This window comes from Tribolium madens, unplaced genomic scaffold (assembly GCF_015345945.1).
Source record: "Tribolium madens isolate multiple individuals breed KSU strain unplaced genomic scaffold, Tmad_KSU_1.1 Scaffold_19;HRSCAF=116;Tcas5.2_LG9, whole genome shotgun sequence".
Taxonomy (NCBI): Eukaryota; Metazoa; Arthropoda; class Insecta; order Coleoptera; family Tenebrionidae; genus Tribolium; species Tribolium madens.
In genome coordinates, this window is record NW_025400983.1 from 10,373,853 (window position 1) to 10,397,616 (window position 23,764).

A 23,764-nucleotide genomic window follows, 5' to 3' on the forward strand; every position below is an offset into this window, starting at 1 on the left:
TTTAAACAGTCCCAGATGAAGTCAGCAACTTGCAATTCGACGATATTAGCGACCGTGCCGTTAAGGTCATTTGGCAGCCCCCTAAACACATCAATGGCATCCTCACAGGGTACCAAATTCGGTACCAAATCCGCGACAAGCCAGACACCGTCAAAATCAAGAACCTCACAGCTGAGACTCTTAGTCTCAAAGTAACAGACTTACAAGCAACCACTCATTACAAGTTCGAGGTCACAGCCTGGACTGCCATGGGGGCTGGCCCCCCTAAAGTCGCAATCATCCAATCGGGGGTTGAACCCGTCTTGCCCCATCCTCCCTCCAAACTCGCTTTATCCAACATTGAGGCCTTTTCGGTCGTCCTCCAATTCACCCCCGGCTTCGATGGCAACTCCTCCATCACCAAGTGGACTGTGGAGGCGCAAACTGCGCGCAACGCCTCCTGGTTTGTCGTTTTCGAAATAAGCGATCCTGATGCAACTACGATTACGGTGACAGGGCTTGTCCCTTTCACTGTCTACAAGTTACGATTGATTGCTAATAATGTCGTGGGGGCTTCCGAGCCATCCGAAGCCTCGAAGGAGTTTCAGACGATTCAAGCACCCCCTGCGCATCCGCCTAAAAATGTCACAGTTCGAGCTATGAGTGCGACTGAAGTGAGGGTTCGATGGATTGTACGTTTTTGGTTTGTGGGGTTTTGCAGATATTTAAAATGTTTTTGCAGCCGTTGCAGCAAATCGAATGGTTCGGAAACCCACGAGGGTACACGATTAGTTACGTGGAGTTGCGAACAGGGGAAAAACACACAGCGACAATTGAGGATCACACGGCAAATTCACATGTGATTACCGGATTGGAGGAATTTGCGTTGTACGAAGTCTCAATGCAAGCGTGTAATGATGTGGGGTGTTCTATGGATGGGCCGGTCGCGTTAGAAAGGACAAGGGAGTCAGGTAGGGTGGGAAAAGGATTAGATGATTTGTTTGCGTACTTGGAGGTTAAATAATGTATGCGATGTTGAGTTGTAATTAACGATTTTAACATAGCGGAAGTGAGGTAATTCGTATGTAAAGTGAACGAAATCGGAGAGTAATTGGTTTAGGAAGATATACGTTTGAAAAATTAATATGCAAGAGGAATGGTGTGCGAATGTGGTTTGAGTAATATTCGCGGAGAATAATTTGATGCGTTTGAAATACGGAAAAGTACACTTAGTTAGTTTAAACGTAATTACAGTGAATACAAGTTTTAAAGTTTTTATTTTAATACGTACACGGTACGTATATTTTAATTACGTATGCAGCGAGTAGAATTGAAAAATATCTTCACTACACCCCCAATTTTGTATCAATATGAAAATAATAAAATTTTACAACTTGTACAGTGATTAAAATCCTTGGCTATTCAGCGTATACGAAAAATATAAATTTTGTACCAAAAGAAAATATGGAACAGCAGTGGTCTCTAAGCAAAGTTTAAATTTAACTAATAGGAGTGAAAAAATACATTTTTATTTTGAGTTAATTGCTAATTGTTAATCGTCCAAATGTTAAATTTTCTGTACAATTGGTTTTTATTTTTAGATTACCTAAATTGTTGTTTAAATTTCCACACATATCTTGCGAGATAATAAGTGAAATATCTGATAATAAAATCTGCATTATTTACACTTAATGGTTTCTCAGATCTATATCTGTTTTGTTTCGCTTACAATTATGAGCAATTTTGAATAATAAGTCAATATTTTTAAATCAGAATTTTTGGATAAAATATACTGTGTGTAATAATAAATAATAATAAATGTGTAACAGGTGAGCAACGGAATTCTGTTTCAGAGAGAAATAGACATACAGGGTACACCAGAACTCGCGCCCCAGAGAAAAATGCCATGTAAGGTAAGATACCAGGAATATGGAAAAAATGTTAAAAAAATTCTATCTATCAAAAAATTTTGACATTTGACATTTTTTATGTCTGTTTAATAATACTGATGATCTTGTATATGTTTTTTTAATAATTATTTAGTAAAGGTACAAACATTTTGCCAATAAAAGCCACAAATAACATTAAACAATTTAGAATACAGAGCTTCCTATAGCAAAAAAATTTGGAAAATTATTTTTCCAACAGAAATAAATAGTCAAAATGCAAAATTTTAACTCTCAAAACTTCGAAATTTTTATAAATAGAATTTTTTTTAACATTTTTTCCATGTTCTTGGTATCTTACTTTACATGGCATTTTTCTCTGGAGCGCGAGTTCTGGCACCCCTTTTTAAGTCATGCCGTCATGTGTAATTTTATTCCTTTAAAATAGTTCATTTCAACTGTAACTTCGAGTAGTTCTATCACTCAAAATTAATAAAAGACATACGTGGAAACTCCCTGAATCACAATTCCGTTGCTAATGATATGTCGATATTAAATTAAATTTTTATTATCGTATAATTTTGAATTTCTTGAAAAGGTTAGCAAGTATTTACAAAGAGATTGTGGTAAACAATTTTCATTTTTTTTATCTGCTAATATTACATAAGGAAACTTTTCTTTATAGCATATCTTGCGGTTTCTATTTCTGGGCATGTATTTTTTAAACAATTACTAAGGTCTGGTAAATACAAAACATTCTTTTTTTTTATATAACTTTCTTTTCGATAAGATACAATATCCAAAAAAAGTTGTTTTTGACAAAATGTGAATATGAATATTGTGATTTTCTCAATTATGGTTCAAAAACTTTGTTAATTTGATCTTGAACGATGAAACAATCCTATAGATATTTCATTCATTGATAAAATTTTCAATTTCGAAAAAAACTAATATCCGAAGAGATAATTATTGCAAACTTCAACAGAAAGAGAAAAAAAATTAGGTACTCGTTAAAAAGTTTATTTATATGAAGATTAGTTTGATTTCCATTTTTTTTTTCCATTTTACAACGAAATAATGAAGTCGTGTAGTGGAAAATAATAGTGATGGAAACCGAGATATTTATAAAGAATGAAGTGCAAACAATGAGCCGGTTCTGTTTGAAAGTTATTCACCAACTGCAGTTATATCAGATTATTATTATGGAAAATGTAAACTGTATTTCATTTGCACTGAAATACAATTAATTATTCTTTTATTTCTAGATGCATGAAACATTTTTTTGCTTTTGCTTTTAATTTGAATAAATATTGTATTACCACTGTTCATTGAAATTTTTGTTTATCAATTATTACCATTGTGTCGCATTCGCAAAAAATTCAAACAATTTATTAACGTTGACTGTCCACTCGAACTGATGAAGTGTGAATACGCTGCAACGCCATGAATACGTTACAACTCCAATTCCACATCTAGTTTCCTCTAAAAATCCAGTTTTTCATAAAAACAACGTTGTAAACCTCGCCCAATTCACACAATTGCAATTTGCAGTGCCATCGTTCGGGCCATTAAACATCGAAGCAAACGCTACCTCCAGTACTACAATCGTAGTGAAATGGGGTGACGTCCCAAAAGAACACCAAAACGGCTTAATTGAAGGCTACAAAGTTTATTACGCTGCCGAATCAAAATCACCCGTACAGTACAAACTAATCGCCAGCAATTCGACTTTTACAACCACTCTGACCGAATTGCGAAAATTCGTCGTTTATCGCATCCAAGTCTTGGCGTACACCCGACTTGGTGACGGCGAGCCAAGCAAACCCGCCGTCAGCGTCCGAACATTCGAAGATGGTGGGTTTCGTGTCACGTTGTTGTCCCAAAACTGAGTTGATTGTTTTAGTCCCGGGTCCTCCCTCGAATGTGTCATTCCCCGACGTTTCCGTTACATCAGCGAGAATCATTTGGGACGTCCCGGAAGAGCCCAACGGCGAAATCCTGGCTTACAAAGTCACATATCATATCGATAACGTGAACGTTAATAATAAATACTCGAAGGAATTTCCGCCGTCTGATAGAACATTCAGGTGCGGCGATTCTAATGGTTTTGAAGTGTGTAATTGTCACTAATTGATGATTATAGGTTTACACAGTTGGAGCCTGAAAAGTATTACATGTTCTCCGTGACTGCTCAGACGAGATTAGGCTGGGGCAAAACAGCTCATGCTTTAGTTTTTACCACCAATAATCGAGACACACCACAGTCACCATCCTTGCCACAAATCAGTCGCAGCCAGGTACAGAGCAAACAAATCACTTTCAGCTGGACACCGGGCAGAGATGGATTCGCACCACTGAGGTGAGTTAAAAAAAAGAAACTTAAATTTGGTGGTGAACCAAATAAATGGAAACATACTAAGAACTTTTTTTCGATTAAAAATCACATTTTTATAGTACTTTATCATTCCTCAATTAGTGTTTTTTTTTTTAAGTAAGTAGTTTAAACAAATATAACGCTTCTTTTTTTTTTCGAAAACCTAAAAAATTCATTTGTGTCAATTTATATTGCAAAAGCGAAATATGTACAAAGTCTTGAAAATTCTCAGTTATCCCAACTAGAATCTTGAAAATAAAACATCTGATAAATCTGGATGACTTGAATAATACCCTGTGAATATATATCAAAACAAATTACTTTGCTATTTACCATTTTTTCGAAAAATCTTTCTAAACCCAGATAAAATTTTAATTAGTTTGAACGTAAATTCTAGTACCCGCCAATGTCTCCCTGCGTACATTAAAAGCGAAAGAAGATAAAAACTTAGATAGCCAAGCAAAAACCAATTTTTTATTCGTAGTAAATGAGAATGACATTCCAAGTTACGCACCACACTTGATCAAGGGCACTAACCATAGAATGCACTAACCTTCAAATTAAATGTTCGAAATGACGCCCTCCGTTATCGATGTATACTTGTGCCCTTCGAGCCATAGAAGCTCTAGTTCTCACCAACAATCTGTTTTAAATGGTCCCATAGAAAAAAGTCACAAGGATTTAAGTCTGGTGAACGAGCTGGCCATAAAACTGGTCCATTACGACCTATCCACCGATTTTCTAAATTTGAACTTGGCGACCGCGAAATCTCTCCAGCAGCATTCGATAAAGCTTCCCCGTAGATCAGCACCATGTCTGTTAACTMMGGATTAGTRTACTGCACCATTTTTGACGATAATTACGGGAAATTCACTTGCCAATAAATTGTAAACACGGCCGCATGCAGGTGAAGGACGTGACTAAATTGTGTCAGTAAGTTTTTGCAAGACCTATCTGCCTGGGTTTTTGCCGTATTTACTTTTTTTGCGTACCGTGCCATCCATAAACGACTCGATGACACGGAATACGGTGAAAATAAATGTAAGTATAAATTTGAGTTTTCGAAAAAATGGTAGATATAGAAGTAATTTGTTTTGATGAGTTTTATCACCGTTTAAAGCTTCTTAACGCATTTCAATAACATACTGTGTAAAGTTCACAAGGTGCATTTTCTGTTATGTTTTGAAAAACAATAACGGGTATTGAAACATAAATAACAGAAAAACATAAATAATACTGCTTCCCCAAAATTCTGAGATTAAACAAAATTTTTAATAACAAGATTAAGGCATTTAGTATTAAATTCACAATAGTTCTTCTTTACTATTTTTTTACGTTTCTGGTTTCTTCTGGCATTATTTGTTACATCCATGACAACAATTCGGTCATTAATTTTTATGTTTTATATTTCTATATACATATTTTATTAATACATTTAAAATCTTGAAATGATTGCGTTTTCTGTGTGATACAATATCCAAGGTAAAATCAAAATATTTTTATTGGTTATTAGTTATTACTTGAGTTATTCTCTAGCACATATTTATTTTCCACACTTTCTACAGTATGTCCCCGAATTGTGTTAACAAGAGAAAAAAAAATATCTTTGATTTTACGCCCAAACTGCAAACGAAAAATATTTTTTGCTTCACCTGAAACGAGCAAATCTGTAATTATAACTTCATTATTCTGAAAAGTTAATGATTTGACAACTATATGTCACTTTGACAATTAATTTATAACTGAAGAATGATAGTTCTTGTTAAAAATGACTTGGTTTCTTATCTTAAAGCTGTTTCTCTGAGTTGCCATGTATTAAAATTGTTTTTCACAAACATATTTATTAATTAACTTGCGTAAACTGATTTTGCAAAGTGACATCATTGTCAAAAAAATAAAACTGCCCATTTGATAGGACTTAAGAAGAGTTTGAACAATGAAAGATTTGCTCGTTTCAGGTAAAGAAAAAAATGTTTTTCCTTTGCAGTTTTAGCCTAAAAACAAAGATAAAAAAAATTTCTTCTTAAACTCAATCCGGAGACACACTGTATATTGTACATATCTGCGAGTAAAATATACAAGGTGATTTTTTTAAAACGAGCCACGTTGGATATCTCAGAAAAATAAACAAAAATTAGAAAATACCGAGTCAGATCAATTTTTATTTACAGGGGGACAGCTTTCAGTGTACTTTTGAAAATTTTAAATGGCATCACCTCCTTTGTGATACTTTAACTGAAATGTATTTTGAACAGTCTGTGTTTTGAGTTTTGAGAATTTATTGCACAGAACAGAAAATGTCAGTTTAATTTTAGTTAAAAAATAAACTTTCAACTTTGTTCTGTGAAGTATACATTAGTATTATCAATAATTGAACACCATGTACAGTTGGAGACAAAATACTTTGGTCGTCAATGTCACTTGAGTGACATTAAATTGTAAAGCATGTTTTAGGACTGTTAACCTTATTTTTAGCTACTGTCAATCATAGTTGACAAGTTGTACATATTTTTGATAGAAAGATATAATAGCTGTCATTAATTTGAAATTGTCATTCATTAAAGCTTGAATCACATTTAAGTGTCAGAAAAGTGACGACCAAAGTATTCTGTCCCCAATTGTAACCTTATAAAAATTAATCGAAACTGAAAAAAACACGGGCGAATTCCTGGTCAAAATACCTTTCATTTGAAGTATCACAAAGGAGGTGGTGCTATTTAAAATTTTGAAGGGGTTGTTTGTATTTCAAAGGGGGTTGATGCTAGAACTTTCAAATTTACACTAGAAGGTGTTCTCCTGTAAATAAAAATTGACCTGACTCGGGATTTTCTAATTTCTCTTAATTTTTCTGAGATATCAAAGGTGGCTCGTTTTTAAAAAACCACTCTGTATATGTATTTTTGAACACTTTTTTTTTCAGATATTATACAGTTCAAAAAATGGAAAATGGGGGCCCTTGGCAATCCCTTCCCGAACGTGTAGACCCCCAACTCACATCATACACAGTCTCCGACCTCAAACCCTTCACCTCGTACCGCTTCAGGATTCGCGCAACCAATGATATAGGTCCAAGCCCCTTTAGTCCTGAATCTATCGAAGTCCGAACTTACCCAGCAGCCCCCAGTAAAGGCGTCACAAACCTAAAAGTAGTCCCAATAACAACAACAAGTGTCGAAGTTTACTGGGACCCAGTCGAGGAAAAGTACTGGAACGGGGATGTTAAAACTGGAGGCTATAGAGTAGTCTTTCAACCGGTCTCTGACTATCCAACTGCATTACAAGCAACACCCAAGGAGGAAATTTTCGGAATTAATGTAAATTGATGCAAAAAATAAATTTCGAGATGATTGATTGATTTATTTTAGGCGAAAAAAATGGTTTTGAGTGAATTATTGCAAGATAAGAATTATGAAATAATTGTGGTTCCGTTTAATTCACAAGGGGAGGGTCCTGCGACACCTCCCGTCACGGTTTATGTAGGGGAGGCCGTCCCAACTGGTGAGCCAAGGGACTTAGAAGGTGAAGCTGTGTCTTCAACTGAAGTTCGGTTAAAGTGGAAGCCTCCACAACAACAGCAGCAAAATGGCGAATTGTTGGGATACAAGGTTAACACTTTTATAAAAATCGCAAAATTATTAATGGTTTGTTATTTTGGTGGTTTAGATATTTTATTTGGTGACAAACTCACCGCAAGATTTCGACGAGGGACACAAATTCGAGGAAGAAATTGAAGTGATCGCCGCCACGATGACCTCCCACAGCCTCGTCTTCCTCGACAAATACACCGAATACCGTATCCAAATCCTCGCTTTTAACCCCGCCGGTGACGGACCCCGATCACGCCCCATCACCGTCAAAACACTCCAAGGCCTTCCCGGTCCACCTGCCAATCTCCACTTTTCCGACATAACAATGAACAGCTTACTCGTATCATGGGATCCTCCGAAAAAACGCAACGGTGACATAATTGGATACCTTGTCACTTACGAAACGACTGAGGAAAACGAGCGTATGTCCATTACACTCGAACTTAATACAATTTATCGTTGTGTTCAGGTTTTAGTAAACAAGTCAAGCAAAAAGTAACATCGACGGAGCTCTTATTACAAACTTTGGAAGAAGAAATCACTTACACGTTTACAGTGAGGGCACAAACGATCGATTATGGACCCTCGATTTCGGATAATGTCACCACAGGGCCACAGGACGGCTCCCCAACGACGCCGAAAGAACTCACTTTGATTAAAACACCGTCAAGTGTGGAGCTCCATTGGGTCAATGGTTTGACGGGAAAGGGTCCAATTTTAGGGTATTATATTGAATCGAGGAAAAAGGATGATTTGCGGTGGCAAACTGTCACGAAATCAACAAACGGACCCTTGCAAGAATTTACAGTTTCCTACCAAAGTCTCCTTCCATCAACCTCTTACTATTTCAGAGTTTTTCCTTATAATAAATTCGGTATTAGTTGCCCTGCTTATATCAAAGATCCAGTTCTAACACCATCAAAACTGTACTTAGAATACAGTTATTTACAGTATGAACCTTTCTACCGACAGACCTGGTTCATGGTCGCACTAGCAGCGACCTCTATCATCATTATCATAATGATAATCGCAATTTTGTGCGTTAAGAGCAAAAGCTACAAGTATAAACGTAAGTCTTGTGTTTCCCCTATTAATAACACCAAAAATTATCGTAAAATTTATAGAAGAAGGTGCTCAAAACAGCATGGGCGAACTCATGGCAATGTCACGTGACGACATGACCGCCGACTACTACCGAACTCGCAACGGCACAAGTAACCTAAGCTCGACTCTGTCAAAACGTAGCACTTTATCTCGCAAGCCGGTCCATCAACAACCCCCTCCAATGTTGGGAAAATCCCCCCCGAGACCATCACCGGCTTCAGTTCCCTACAATTCCGACGAGGAGAGTCTCAAAGGTTACGATGAAAATCCCGACGATAGCAGCGTAACCGAGAAGCCATCAGAAATGAGTTCATCCGAATCCCAGGTGACTATCATTTGTGTTTTGTTTCATATTTCATTCTTTTTGTAGGGTTCGGAAAGTGAAAACGACAGTGTTCTCTCTAATTCACATTCATTTGTTAATCATTACGCCAATGTAAACGAGCCGTTAAGACCGTCCTGGAAGCGACAAAAACCCGTTAGAAATTTTTCGAGTCATACTGATTCGGAACCGGAAGGTTCAGCAAGTTTGAATGGAGGACAGATTATCATAAATAACATGGCGAGGTCAAGGGCGCCATTACCCGGCTTTTCGTCATTTGTTTAATGATAGTTGAATAATTAAGAAAATTTGATAATGCCAGTTATGACTTGAATTTATTGTGACCAACTATCAAATTTTCGTGATCTAGGCAAAGACTTAACATTTTTTGTACATATTTTTAATTCAAAGTCTATTTAAGTGATTTAGAGTCAACTATACTATTTGTATATAAAACCTGTAGGACTTTTTACTGTAGATAACGTTTCAAAGCATCTATTCTACCCACATTACCATTCCTATTTATATTTTTATATCTTGATATCTATTTATTAGCAACTTTTCCCTCGACCATGAAGCTCAAGACGAATTCAATTTCTTTTGACATGACGATTTATTTAGCTTTTGATGTTATTGTCTGACAGCTTTTTGTGGATATTCGCTCCAAAGAGAGTCTCAATGTATTTTTGTTTTTACGTTTAATCTCCCGAGAGCGTTATCAATGTACTGATAGTATTTACACTGCCTAAGTTTAATGTAATTAAGTGTAACAAAATTTTAAATAAATCTGTGATCCCCTAATTTAAAAACTTGTTTTTATTTAACATTTTATTAAATTAACAAGCAGCAACACACTTTTGCAGCCACTTCCCTAAATTAACATTTACTTCACTAGGAATTGTAGCCTGTTTGATGGCTGAGTAGGCAGCTACGTCGGCAATACTGATTTGACTCCTATCACCCAACCACTGACTTTTCCCTAACGACTTGTTCAAAATTTGCAACAAACTCGCTCTTTCAGTTTTAGTTTTAGACTTGACAATGTTATAACAAACATCAAGTAGAGCATCAATTTCGTGAACGTTATTACAAGTCTCATAATTTAAAGAATCTGAAGTAACTCTAGCCAAGTATCTTAAAATGTTAACTTCACCCAAAATGCGCGCGTGTGAGATCACCAGCTCAGGATTAGCTCCAACTGGAAAAGTTTTCATTACAAAATTGCACAAAATTGATTCAATAATTACCATCTTTCCAAATGAGCTTCACGTTAATTTTTGGGACATTTCCTGGTTTGAATTTTTCCAAGGTGTTGGTCAACTGTTGGGCATTTTCAGTCAAGGAACTTAAACTAGAATGGATGTAACTTTCTACTGATAAGAACATGTAGTTTTTCCACAATTTCTGGATGAGTTCTAGTGAATAAGGCGGGTTGGTTGGACTCGCGTTGATTATGACATCAGGTAGACTTAGGGGCTAAAAATTAATTAATTAATTGAGGGTTTTGGAATTTGATTAATTGGATTTACAGGTCCTTGATTGGGTTTGATGATTTGGCTTGTAACGGTCACATTTTTGGATATTTTTAAATTGTTCCTGATACTGTCCATTTGTTTCTTCAAATCAGCCAGTTGCCGGAGGATTTCCTCTTGTCTTAGCTCCAACGCAGCCATCTCGGGTAAATTTTGATTATTCTGTTTATGAGAGCTTAAATAAGTACATTTTAATCACACTTTAATAAAAGTGAAGACATTTAAACTAAAATTATGCCTTCTCTCTGACTGTATTTAAATGATTTAAATAGTAACCTTCTTCATTTTCACTTGAATTTTTGACAGTTGTTCACAAAAATTGATAACTGTGGTGTCATGCAAGTGAATTAAACAAGAAATTATGGTGAGTAGAGGGCATTTAAACAATTTTAAACCTACTTGTTAGTCAATAGAACAACTCAGTAAAATGCAGATATATTAAACCTTTAAAAACTGTTTAACCTGGTCGCAAATATCCACTTTTTTCGGAGCCGATGAAATGTGATCTGTTCGTTGTTCAACCATACCATTTCTTGCAGCGTGGATATTTTTCAATTTGTACATACAGTCAGGAAGTTGCACTGTAATGTCGTGACGGACGACCTGTTTCGTACGATACATCTTCAAAGGCCCGTTCATTTTGCCGGTTTTCAACAAATTTCGAAATTTTAACAAATTATCGACTCGTTTTACTAAAATCGTTTCGCGTTGTCGGACTGTAAGAGGGCAAGTGTCAAAACAGGGGCGCACGTCATCAACACACCAAAAAGCACATAAAAAGCAACAGTGTCACTGTTTAGGCACTTTTCAATAATATGTGATACAATGAGAGACTTAACTGTGGTAAAAATCGGGTGGTGAGTGTGATATTTGGGTCTGGAGCGGTTAAAATCGATAAGTGACGAGTCGCCTATGTTGAGTGCGCGGCCATCTTGTTGAATGATTGTCAATGGTGTTTCCGGTTAACCGGAACTAGCGTTGTCATTTTGAAAATGTAAAAAAATTCGAAGTATTTTTGATAAAAATTAGTGTTACGTTAATTGTGGGGTTTGTTTTGGAACGGGTTGTTTTTTTTAAGTGGGTTGCATTTGTTTTGATTGCTTTTAATGAGCGCCATCTGGTGCGTATGAGAGGAATTATTGTCATAGTGCGCTTGGATTGGATGTAATGTCCGAGCAAGAAAATCAATTATCGACGTAATTAAGTGTTTGTGGTGTCGAATTGTTGATGAATGGTGGAAATGTGTTATTTTCGTTGATTCGTTTGAGAAAAAAGTGTTAAGAACGTGGTGTCGGTGAAATTTTATTTGCAAGTTGTCATGGCGGCTGAAGCGTCAGCCAATAGGAACGCGCCGATCGTCGGTTGTTAGGTGTTCTTTTTCGCTTGTGGGATACGCGTCATCCGAAGAATTAAGTGCGTCCTTCTGGTTAGAGGAAGGATTTGTTGGTTCGATTTGGGGCTGATTTGTTGCATTTGATGACTTGAATCGAGATGAGGACTTAGTGAGTGGTAAATGGGCGCGTAAAATGTGTTTAATGTTGTTTGTCACGTGACGTAGCCGATTTAGTATGGCGAAAAGATCGACTGAACGACCATGAATCGTTTCGAGCAACATTTTTGACATTCGCATTTGTATACAAACGTTTGGTGAGCTACCACGTGCATTATTGACAGTTACACGACACGATGTCAACCCGAGGCCTAAAGAAGCGGGGGCGGCCCCCCAAAGTCCAAGTCGCTGAAAGAACAAAAAAATTCCAATATCACCTCCTCAAAAAGCCGAAATATCTTCTCAATTATAATAAAGGCTCGGATTCGCAGTCCAGCACGCCGAACGCGTCGCGAGCCTCCTCCCCCCAGGGCAGCGACGCCGGCAGACGCAGCAGCAACCGAATCAGAGGCAAAGACGGACACAGAGCGGGCCGAAAGCCGGGCTACACGGGCTCCAGCTACCAACGACGGGGCTACAACACGTCCGGTGTGGAATACCACGACTCTGAGTACCACTACGGTTCCGATTTCGGCGACGATTCCAGTGACAACAAGAGCGAAATCGAAGATGAACTCGGGCTCAGTGAAAGTGAATCAGAAAACTCCGTTGGGGACCCTAGCAGTGATAGTGATTTTTCTTTGAGTAGTTATAGTACGATGAGTGGCACTCCGCGACGGGCCCTCACTGGCGCCTCGAGACCCATCACACCGGAGCCTCTATGGCTGCAAAATCGCGACATACCACCCTTGACACTCCCCAAATCATCCGACGACTTATTAGTACCTAGAGAACACGTCATGTCCATACTTAGTATTTACGAAGTTTTGAGACACTTCCGCAATTTAGTCCGGTTGTCGCCGTTTCGTTTTGAGGATTTTTGTGCCGCTATTATCTGCGAAGACCAAAGCAGTCTTCTAGCCGAAGTTCATATTATGCTTCTCAAAGCACTTCTAAGAGAAGAGGATTCACAACAGACACATTTCGGTCCGCTGGATCAAAAAGATAGCGTCAATATCTCCCTCTATCTAATCGACTATATTACATATCCGGAAGTTTTGCGAAGTTATGTAGAGAGCGACAAAAGTTTCGATCAGAAAGTTCTCCAAATTTTGACAAACTCAGATTACCCTTTTACTTCTTTGGACGACAGAATTGCAGTCTTGCAGTTCTTGACAGACCAGTTTTTAACCACTAATCCCGTCAGAGAAGATTTGTTGAGCGAAGGTAAAAATTAAATTTTTTGCACAAATTACACAAGGTTTTGTAATCATTAGTGCTTTGCTAGTAATAGTAGTGGATAAGTTTTTGATAATTAATAAAATGGGTAATTTTGTTACAGTTCCCATGCACTATGATGACCATTGTCGGGTGTGTCACAAACTGGGCGACCTTTTATGTTGTGAAACTTGCCCAGCAGTGTATCATCTGGAATGTGTGGATCCCCCCTTAGTCAATGTACCTGAAGAAGATTGGCAGTGCGGAATTTGTCGTTCGCATAAAGTTTCTGGTGTTGTCGATTGTGTTTTAGACGTAGAAAAGCAAGGACAGCTCTCTAGGCAAGAACATATTGGTTATGATCGACACGGACGGAAATACTATTTTTTATGTAGAAGAATTTTTGTGTAAGTTGGAGAAAATTGAATTAAACCTAAAATTATATATTTTTTTATTTACAGAGAAAGTGACAATGGAGAGGTACATTATTACTCGTCTAAGACACAATTTGAAGAACTTCTCAAAGTGCTGGATAATAATGACATGGAGGCGGCTCTTTGTCGCGAATTGAATGAGTACAAAGACGAAATTGTAAGACAAATGGATCTTACTGAAAAATTAACAAACCAGCTGAAAGGAAATAAGAAAACTTATTTAGATGCGGAAAATGGTTAGTGTGTTTTTCATAATATGATTGTTATTGAGCAATAAGTAATTAATTTTAACACGAAATGTTGATTTCAGCTTTAATAATTAAAACAAATAAAGATATTGAAGATAGACTGGAAGAAGAACGCAAGGAACGAGTGCGACAAAACGCCGAAGATATGGTTGCTAAAATGCACGAAGAAAGTTCGGATGCATTTCCAGAATCTGTGTCCGAGGAAACAGTTGAAACGTCAACTGCAGCTGATGCTAATCAATCAACTACCACTACTAGCGAAGAATCAGAAAAGAATGAAACTGAAGAGGAAGATAAAGAATCAAATAAATCACGAACCGGCACTCCGGCCCCAAAAAATGTCAGTTTGGACGATTTGCGTAAACGTACAACTGCAGTTTTGAACCGAGATGACGATAAAAACGGCGATGCTTCTCGAATGACCCGACTCAAGTCGAGTCAAATAGCGAACGGAACTTATTTATTCAAACTCGGGATGGAAAATACGTTTAAATCGTACGTCAATCAATTTACAACAAATGTTATAGCTTTAAACAAACCACAAAGAAACGAAGAGAGGGATAAGAAGAGACATCTCTCGCATAAATTCTCTCTAACGCAAGCATCGGAATTTAAATGGGCGGGGGCTTTGAGTGGCAACCGCACAATTCTGTTAAACACTTTAAGACAGACATTCTTACAGTTGGAACAGTCTATACAGTCGTCTTTTATGCACCCGAATTGGCAATTATTGCGGAAACATTGGTTGAACATCGTCGGTGGGTGTCAACAACCGAAAGATTTCGCGAGGGCTTTGATCGTACTGCAGGCTTGTATCAAACCTGTGGTATTTGCGACCGTTTGGCACGAACAATTGGGTCACATTAAATTATCAAGGATTACTGCCGTTGAACGTGAAGAAAGAAAGAAAATAGAGAAACGCGAAAAGAAGGAACGTGAAGAGGAGGAGGAACGAAATCGGATGTTGATTAGTGGTTACGTAAAGTACACTATGGGTTTCAAGCACCAATTGTGGAAACAGAAAGGCGAGGAGTACAGGATACATGGCCGATGGGGTTGGTTGTGGTTATCTACCTCTAGGAATTTCAAGCATGTCAATTCTAATGAGATGGGATTAGCGGCAGAACCTCTGAAATATATGGTGCAGCTTTCTGACGAAACCGATAGCAAAGTTGTAGGTTTAGAACCTGAGATGTATAAGTATGTTTTGAGCAAATATGGCAAGGATAATGAGGATAAAGATGACGACTCCGAGTTAAAAAAATTAAGAATTGTGCCTGCGCCTGATTGTTTTGATGAATTGGACGTTTCTAAAGCTTTACAAACTAGTAGTCGACTCTTGTTTCCGAAGGTAGCAAAAAAATCGAAATTGGACGACTTGTTGGCGAGGCGTACCCAATTGAAGACTTTGGAAGAGCATAAAATATCGCAAACGAAAAGCGAAGACAATCAGAAAGAAGACGAAGCAGTTGATGTTGAAGGAGACGATAATGAAAATGATACATCATTAGGTTTAGATAAACAATTGAATAATATGTTAGTAGGAAAAGTCACGTTACCAAACAATACACCACAAACGACAGCTAATCGTGAAGTACTAAATTCGATAGCTAAAAAAATACATTCGTTGCGTTTGCAATATACTTCGATTTCGAAATTAGCTAAAGATTTTCAATGTTACTCGAAAGGTTGCAATTCGAGCGGTAGTACCAACATTGAAACTAATTGCTACTCGCCGCTGTGTATGCAAAGGATCAAAGTGCGACGTGAATTATTGGCGCTTTTGCGTAAAGCGAATTTAGCAACGAATTCAAATGCGATGAAATTACCAAGTTCGCCGATTGCAACAAACAAAAAGCCTTCGATTTTGGAGCAGACATTAAAAGCACCACAACAAGCACCAGTCAAAGAGATACCAACTGAATTTTTGAATGTTTTTAAGTCGGCAGCGACTTATGTCGATGAAATGGATGGTGTTTGTGTTCAGGGAGTTCCGATCGTAAAAAAGGACGAAATTAAGGAGGAAATAGACGATAAGAAAGTGGAAAAAAAGGTCGAAAATGCTGTTGATATTGTTACTTCTGTTGAAAATGATAGTTTTGAGGAAAGTCCCCCGAGAAAGAAGTTTAAGTCAGAGGAGAGTGACGTCGATATGGATGATATGACAGCCGATGATATCAATGAGATGATTGTGGGGGCTAATACTCCTTTAAATAAGAAGAGTATAACTATTACAACTACTACAACCGCTACTGTTACCACACAACAAACTATTGTAGATGGTGTTGTTAAAAGTATGTCGGCAAGTGAAAGTACCTCCGATACTGTTACAGTATCATCTAATATTAACGGTGCTAGCAGTACTGTCCAATCAATGAATGCCAAAACATCGGTATATAGCGCACAACAAAATCGCCGCTTTTGTGCTTTTAAAAATATGGTCAAACGGGAGGAGAAGACAGTCAAGACTGAACACGCAGAAGACGGAACTGAAAGAGTCTACACCAAAGTATCAACAGAAGGTAAAATTTACCTAAAACGGGTACCCAACCACATAGAAACAAAGCGTAAGAAGCGACAAATCATCAAATATCCCGTTTGTTCGACTTACCGCACTAAGAAATGTAAAAGTTCGCTATTGGTACTACCACAACACGAGGTCCGAAAATTGGCCCGACATGCTGGTCGAATCCACATTAACGGATACCACGCGTTAGCCAAACCGAACAACAGTGTATGGCCGTACCCCTGCGCTCGGCCGTTGTTTAAAACATGTTGGGTTTATCGAACTGGAATTGTTAAATCGTTGGCTGCTGTAGCGCTACAGTTGCGAATCTTGTGGTCGTGCTTAAGATGGGATGACATGCAAACTAAACCTCCAAATACCGAAGGCAAACACCAGGTGACCACCGAGACCGAGATATTGTCGTTGGAGTTGTTGAAACATCGACATGTGGGCCAGTTTATGGAGAAGACGCAGTATTTACGCCGGAAGGTTGTTATACCTTTGGAGTTGCCTAAAACTGTCAGAGGTAAAGGATGTCTTAAAGTAGTGGCAGTGTTTTATTTATTTTTTTTTTGTAGAGGTTACATCGATTCGTAGCGGTTTACGCAAACGCAAGCGTCCGGAGTCGCCTCAAAGCACCGACCCTCAAGTCAGTGAGGAATGGGTCGACGAGGATAAACTCGAGCTTTGGGAGATCAAACAGTACGGCGAAAGGTTGGTGTTACTGTTGTTGCTTGCATGAATTTTGACTAACTGCTTGCTCGTGTGTTATTATACAGGATAGAGAAGGCTAATGCACAAGTTATAACTAGGAGTCGAACCGGAAATCTTCCGCCGGCGAAAGCCGTCGTCGATACGAGCGAATTAATAAATAAAGTGACAGTTTCGGGTAAAGCAAGCGCTGAAGAGATAAAAGAAAAGATGGAACAACAATTGAGAATTCAACGCGCCGCTCATCAACAGAAAAGAGCGTTAGAGATCAAGAATTCGCCAGGACAGATAATCAAAATGGTCGGAAGTACTGCGCAAGGTGAGTGTGCTTTTTTGTGGTAATTTTGCGTCATGTTTAATTGTTTATTCAAAAGCTGCCACTACTACAACTACAAAACCGAGCACCACAAACACTCCAATACAACCTAAAGGTAGGGATTTAAGTGTTGGATGTGTGGTTACTCACGTGGCGCTTAGCATGTTTTTTCTATTAAGTATAGTATTCTTAAGATGTTGGTATTTACTAGTTTTGTTTGTTTAGTGACAACAACGCCGGATGGACAAATGAAGATTGTAAAAAATATAGCCAATCAAGCTGTCGTTAGTGGTAAAACAACATTGACTTCTTTATTGACGTCAAATAGTAATAAACTAGTTGGTCGTCGATTACTAATGACAAAAGCAGCAGATGGTACGACAAGAGTTGTCGCCAATGCAGCCAGTATCTTGCCGAAAAATGTTCAAAATACTCAACAGTCGCTTATTAAAGTGCAAACGACGGGAGCTCAGCCGACTCTGCAGACAGTTCAAATACAGCAGCCGGGTAAGTGATGTTAAAAGTTTTTTTATGAAACGTTTAAGCAAGTCATATATTATGTGAATTTTTTTTGTACGAATTTGTGAAGTCAAAAGTTTACTGACGCATACCTTGTGACTTTTCTATCACTTATCGTTTGTATTGTATTGTTTTTTTCTTACCTTCGTTAAATACCTAGTGTTCCAGTACTCATGTAACTGTAAAATATCACAAGGTTCTGACCAATGGGTAACGAGCTATTTCCTATTTACTTAATTAGGAAAGGATTGCAATCGAAAGCATAATATAAGACATTTTGCAAGAACAGCAATGTTTTTTTTTCTGTATGAAATAGTTGTCTTTTTGTTCTAATGGAACAGATTTTTTCTTTTACGTGGAAACTCTATTTTTGTGATCTTTTCACTTCAAAACGCGCATTTGCAAAGTTGTCATTGTACTAACAAAAAGACATGAAAATAATTGGTTACTTAACGAAAAATCGGAAAATATGTTTGCAATAATTGTTTCAAAGGTGTAGGCAATTTTTTTGAGTTGAAATGTTTTTTGAGGTTTTGTCTCTCTGTTCTTGGATGTAGTATAATTTTTTCGTGAAAGTTTTTCTAACTTTTTTCGCGTTGGACAAATAGATTAGATATTATTCGTTCACAAGTGATCGCTTGTGTAAATAAATTGTCTATATAATTTTCATCGCAAAGTTGTTTTTGTGTTAATGAGAAGTGAACTGATTTTTCAATTATCACGCAGTCACCAGCACTTCAACGCCGGTCAAACAGACTGAAACCCCACAAAGGGTCCAAATAATGCGAACACCTGATGGTCGCATTACCGTAAAAGGTCTTTTACCGGGTCAGCAATTGGTCCAATATCCGGATGGTAAACTCCAGGTGATGACCAGCGCCCAATTACAACAGTCTGGATTAACCGTTAAAACACCAACACCTACTCAAACACCCGCTAAACCAACGATTAAACCATCATCAAATACTCCCATAGGTAAGGTGGTTATGCAGGGAAATCAACTGAAACCGGCCAATCAACAAAACGCGAGTCCGGTTAAAACGCAACAAGTCATCGTTAAAACACCCGGAAGTTCAGTTGTTCAAAAAGTCGGCACTCCAAATACCGTTGTAGTGAGCGGCGGTCAAGTCATACAGCAGCAAGTTGTGATTAGCGGAAATCAAGTCATCGGGACGCCAACTGGTCAACAGGTATTTAAATGTTTGTGTTTTGTTTCATTTTAATTATGTCAAATGTTTAGGTTATAACGAATCAAATTGTGGTTAACAATCAGAGTTTGGCTCAACAGATCGCTTCCGGTAAAGTACAAATGGCCACGATAAACGGCCAACAAGTCTTAATCCGGCCGACCGGAAACAATCAAGCTCAAGTCGTAGCTCAATTGACTCCGGGTAGCTTGACTCAGCTGAATTCAGGTCAAACTGTAGCCACGCCGATCAAGCAAACCGGGTCTCAACAACAAACAGTTGAAACAAAAACACCTCAAACTCCTGTTAAAACTCCAGTGGCGCGCGAAAATGCGAATCAGAATGATCAAGCAACCATTGAACAGCTTTTGGCGGGACAACCGCCTGGAACTGTAATTAAATGTGTGACTGCACAGGTGATACAAACTGCGCAAGGACCAAGAATAGTATTACAGGGGTTACAAGGGGCCGATTTTACGGCTCAGCAGTTGGCTGCAGTGCAACAGCAAGTCAAGCAACAACTGCTCAAGGGTGAGTCTATGTACTGTTAAAATTGCGAAATTCGTATATCCAGTTTGGGACTTTTGTTAGTTTTTGTGTTTTGTTTGTTTAGCGCAAGCTTCAACCGGAAAGCAAGGGGTTTTGGGACCGACTAAGATATATCTCGCCGTGCAACCGAGTAATTCCGAAGGACAATCCGAGGGTGTTTCGAGTCAACCGCCGCCGTTAGCTCCCGTCCAGCAGTCTGTCGTACAATCGCTCGCGACTCCAGTGAAAGGACAACAATCGAACGTCGTCAAACAGACTGTTTCAACAGTACAGCAGGTATGCAACGTAATCCCCAAGCCCAAGGTGATAGTGCAACCTGCTAATCAGGTACTTTTGACTTGAGATCAATTTTAACCAACCTTGTCGCATGGTCTGGCATTTAATTGATGTTTTATATTATGTAAGTGCTTTTTTTTATTGTTTCGTCTATTCATATACATTTTTTCGACGGGGCAATTCGCTTTCGCATGTAATTTAAGAGATTAAAGTGTGAGAAGCATGTAACTTTATTCTTGTTTTTATGGTGGGTGTGAGGTGGCTTTGTTCATGGCTTCACATCTTTTGTTTGTACTAACACGTGTTGGAATAAAAGACTAATGATGAAATAGCTTTTTGTTTACTTTCTGGTCCTACGAAAGTGTAGTGCACGGTCGGTGGAATTTTTTCTCACTAAGTCTTGAAAATCCTTCCAGACGAACGAAAATGTGGCAACTTCGGGTCGTCAAGTGCTTGTCAATGGGCAGCAGTCGCAAACTTCTGCTCTGCTCCAAGCGATGAAAGCGAATATGGAGTCCAATCAGAGTGTCACAACATCGTCACAACAGCAACAAACCGCTTCTAATGATCAGAATAAGCAGTTTGTCGTTACTCCTGATTATATTCAACAAAGTATGTTGCTATATCAACCATCTGTAATTGTGTACAATCCTAATTGTACTACTTACCCATTGCAAAACGACTTCGCTAATCGGTTTTAATTAACTTATCACAATCGAACAGTATTTAGAAGAGCAAGGGTTCCTACTCGATCAAAAGTTTCCCTAATTGTGCGTATTTTATTTCTGTGATATTTTCGTGTTTTTGTTCTGAAAAAAAAAGACTGATTTTTATACATTTGTTCGTTTTTTGATTATTTCATGTGACGCTATCGGAAACTTTTGAGGTGAATAAATTATTATAATCTAGTTGCAACAATTTCCATGCGATGTAAGCTGTACCTAAATGTATCCGAAAAATTATGTAATAAAACTGTTACAAAAAGTAACCAGGAGTTTCCTTGCCAAAAACCTTGCACTTCTTTATTTTCAAGTCGTTTTGCTTTGGGTCTCCTAGTTATTACCAAAACTTCCTCTTTTTTATTTTGTATTTTTCATTTTTTGTCTGACTTTTTATGCAGCCATAAAAACTGCACTTAAACAAGAAAACCTTAATCCTGAAATCGAAGAGAAACTGTTGCAACTTCAACGATATCAAGAAAAACAAATGAAGCAAGAACCGGACATTCCAACACCAATAGCCAAAGTTAACACTCCGATACCGGTTAGTAACACGCGTTTTAACGTGGCGCGCAAGCGGACTCCTAGTGCTAGCAGAAATGATGACAGCGATTGGGTTATGGAGACGCCGAAGCGATCCAGGCCCAATAGAAACAGCGAAAATAAAAAAATTGACGATATACAGTAAGTAAAAATCGATTACATTCGAGAATACACAAGTCAATATTATAAAGTGAATAAAATGTTGCAAATAAAACTCTTAAGTTCGCGAAACAAAATATTCAAAATTAGATAGCATTTTTTGTTCATTATTTTTTTTTTTCAACTTTCTTATTACACACTTGTTTCAAGAACCCATCACTCACAGATAATCATCACCTTTTTTTAGTCATAAATAACTATTATTCTAACCACAATTAAATATCTTATCAGTGACGATGCTGGTTAATGAGCAAGAATTTTGAAACTAAGAAAATCTAACAGCTTTAAAAGTTTTTGAATTATTGATTTTTGTTAATCTATACGTAGGCGCGTAAGTTTGATTAATTTTTTTATTAGTGAATCCAACAAAGAGAAAATTATATCGCCACGAGCCCGCGTCAAATTAAAAGAAACTGAACCCGATCGCAAAGTTACCCAAAGAACAAAGATATTGGTCAGTCTATATCGCCAGAAGGAATTCCTCAAGAAAGACATTTTGCGAAAGCGAGCTTTACTCGAAAAAGAATTGCAGTATGAAATTCAGGTATATTTTGTAACAATTTTTAAGCGAATCAATCTTTAATTTTTTTGTGATTTATAGAAAGAAGTAGCGGAGGAATTAGCTGCCAGGACAAAAATTGAACGAACCAAACAAGATGAGGTCCGCACCGGTAGCAGTAAAAGAAAGTCGGCTGCGACTGCCACCACCGCCGTTATCCCTCAAGCATCGAAATCTGCACGTCATAAGAAGGGCCAAAGGCAGAGTCAGGCAGCCCAATCGACGGCGGCCCAAAGAAGTGGCATTAAGAAGGAAAAATTGTATTGCATTTGTCGGACGCCGTACGACGAGACAAAGTTCTATGTCGGTTGTGATTTATGTAATAATTGGTTCCATGGGGATTGTGTGGGGATCACCGAGGAAAGTAGTAGGACACTTACAGAGTTCGTCTGTGAGGAGTGCAAACAGGCGAAAGATACAGAAAAGTTGTATTGTTTGTGTCAGCAGCCGTATGATGACTCACAGTAAGTTTTATTCAGTGAAGTTGAGTGTAGGTGTAATTGTCTTTTGTTTAGATTCTATATCTGTTGCGACCGATGTCAGGATTGGTTCCATGGTCGATGCGTGGGAATTTTACAGTCAGAGGCCGATAATATTGACGAGTATGTTTGTCCGCGGTGTCAGAGGAACTCGTCGGTAAATTTCGCAAATATGAAGGATTTGTCACAAAAGGACTTTGAGGCGTTGAAAAAGTTAATCAAACAGTTACAGGTGGGGACTCGTGACTAGTTTATTACTAATCAGGGATTTATTTTTGTTGGTTTTAGGCTCATAAAAGCGCTTGGCCGTTTATGGAGCCGGTGGATCCAACTGAGGCTCCAGATTATTATAAAGTGATCAAAGAGCCAATGGGTAAGTCAAGTGAGGTTTGGTTTTGATGGTGATTGGAGATTGTCGTTTATTTCAGATCTCCAAAAAATTGAAAGCAAAATAAATGATCAAAGTTATACAAAGTTGAGTGAATTTATAGGGGATATGACGAAAATTTTCGATAACTGTCGATATTACAACCCAAAGGAATCTCCGTTCTTCAAGTGTGCAGAGTCTTTAGAAGCTTATTTTGTGAATAAGATAAAATGCTTAAGAGATAAATTTATGGAGACCAACAAATGATTTATTTCTTAATAAGCTTTTTTTAATTTTAGGCAATAAGTGCGTACACGAGATTTCAAGTTGATTGGTAATAGATCTCAGCTTGGAAATTGTATAACCAACTTGAAATCTTTACATTTTTTTGTATATAAGTTGTGAATATATGTACGAATGCGATTTAAGTTTAGATTTAGATAGTTGGAACATATTTTTAAAACTGTATTATTTATATTTAAATTAATAAACTTGTTTAAGTTTTTTTAAATTATTTTTGGAGTTCATGATGTAGTGTATTTATATAAAACATAAATATATAAAGCATCTATTCAGATATAGTTAGTGCCATTGTAGATATTGTGTTATTTAACAGAGTCTTCTTAAGTTTGCACATATGAAATTTTTATATTTAGTCGGTATTCTATCGACTTTTAACAGTAAATATAATATTTACATTA

The 23,764-nt window shown here is 37.7% G+C and overlaps 3 protein-coding genes across 14 annotated transcripts in view; 2 read left to right on the plus strand and 1 right to left on the minus strand.

Moving 5' to 3' along the window:
- Positions 1-10,061, plus strand: part of LOC123015429 (protein sidekick) — a 60,230-nt gene extending 50,169 nt beyond the window's left edge. For all 5 annotated transcript variants that reach the window (XM_044415141.1, XM_044415144.1, XM_044415142.1 and 2 more), the window contains 11 exons: positions 10-671; positions 722-950; positions 3,417-3,719; positions 3,769-3,952; positions 4,009-4,224; positions 7,160-7,553; positions 7,605-7,844; positions 7,903-8,248; positions 8,296-8,895; positions 8,951-9,255; positions 9,301-10,061. In XM_044415141.1, coding sequence (XP_044271076.1) covers positions 10-671; positions 722-950; positions 3,417-3,719; positions 3,769-3,952; positions 4,009-4,224; positions 7,160-7,553; positions 7,605-7,844; positions 7,903-8,248; positions 8,296-8,895; positions 8,951-9,255; positions 9,301-9,537 — 3,716 coding nt within the window. In that variant the 3' untranslated portion in view covers positions 9,538-10,061. The remainder of the gene's footprint in view (positions 1-9; positions 672-721; positions 951-3,416; positions 3,720-3,768; positions 3,953-4,008; positions 4,225-7,159; positions 7,554-7,604; positions 7,845-7,902; positions 8,249-8,295; positions 8,896-8,950; positions 9,256-9,300) is intronic.
- On the minus strand, positions 10,051-11,523 carry LOC123015431 (probable aminoacyl tRNA synthase complex-interacting multifunctional protein 2). Of its 3 annotated transcripts, none has more exons than XM_044415147.1 (4): positions 11,229-11,523; positions 10,782-10,946; positions 10,500-10,728; positions 10,051-10,450 (listed from the first exon to the last, which is right to left on the minus strand). In XM_044415147.1, the coding sequence occupies exons 1-4, from the start codon at positions 11,421-11,423 to the stop codon at positions 10,089-10,091; spliced, it is 951 nt and encodes a 316-aa protein (XP_044271082.1). In that variant the 5' UTR covers positions 11,424-11,523; the 3' UTR covers positions 10,051-10,088. The 3 variants fall into 3 exon arrangements, with proteins under 3 accessions (XP_044271082.1, XP_044271083.1, XP_044271084.1); XM_044415148.1 differs by having other exon boundaries at positions 11,247-11,521; XM_044415149.1 differs by having other exon boundaries at positions 10,782-10,959; positions 11,247-11,387.
- Positions 11,098-23,764, plus strand: LOC123015428 (nucleosome-remodeling factor subunit NURF301). Of its 6 annotated transcripts, XM_044415135.1 has the most exons (19): positions 11,678-12,286; positions 12,459-13,500; positions 13,616-13,898; positions 13,953-14,161; positions 14,236-17,205; positions 17,258-17,393; positions 17,459-17,709; positions 17,765-17,821; positions 17,932-18,213; positions 18,952-19,415; positions 19,466-19,943; positions 20,026-20,288; positions 20,654-20,849; positions 21,358-21,640; positions 22,016-22,202; positions 22,260-22,681; positions 22,733-22,928; positions 22,985-23,069; positions 23,125-23,764. In XM_044415135.1, the coding sequence occupies exons 2-19, from the start codon at positions 12,471-12,473 to the stop codon at positions 23,328-23,330; spliced, it is 7,998 nt and encodes a 2,665-aa protein (XP_044271070.1). In that variant the 5' UTR covers positions 11,678-12,286; positions 12,459-12,470; the 3' UTR covers positions 23,331-23,764. The 6 variants fall into 6 exon arrangements, with proteins under 6 accessions (XP_044271075.1, XP_044271071.1, XP_044271070.1 ...); XM_044415140.1 differs by lacking the exons at positions 11,678-12,286; positions 12,459-13,500 and adding an exon at positions 11,098-11,148; XM_044415136.1 differs by having other exon boundaries at positions 11,677-13,500; positions 17,492-17,709.

Excerpts from the sequence above, each read along its gene's own strand:
- LOC123015428 (XM_044415135.1), top strand. The coding sequence starts at position 12,471 with ATGTCAACCCGAGGCCTAAAGAAGCGGGGGCGGCCCCCCAAAGTCCAA. Across the intron at positions 13,501-13,615 it reads AGAAGATTTGTTGAGCGAAG|TTCCCATGCACTATGATGAC; the intron begins GTAAAAATTAAA and ends ATTTTGTTACAG. Across the intron at positions 22,203-22,259 it reads AATTGCAGTATGAAATTCAG|AAAGAAGTAGCGGAGGAATT; the intron begins GTATATTTTGTA and ends TGTGATTTATAG.
- LOC123015431 (XM_044415147.1), bottom strand. The coding sequence starts at position 11,423 with ATGAACGGGCCTTTGAAGATGTATCGTACGAAACAGGTCGTCCGTCAC. Across the intron at positions 10,947-11,228 it reads AGGTTAAACAGTTTTTAAAG|AATAATCAAAATTTACCCGA; the intron begins GTTTAATATATC and ends TCTCATAAACAG. Across the intron at positions 10,729-10,781 it reads TCAAACCCAATCAAGGACCT|CCCCTAAGTCTACCTGATGT; the intron begins GTAAATCCAATT and ends ATTAATTTTTAG.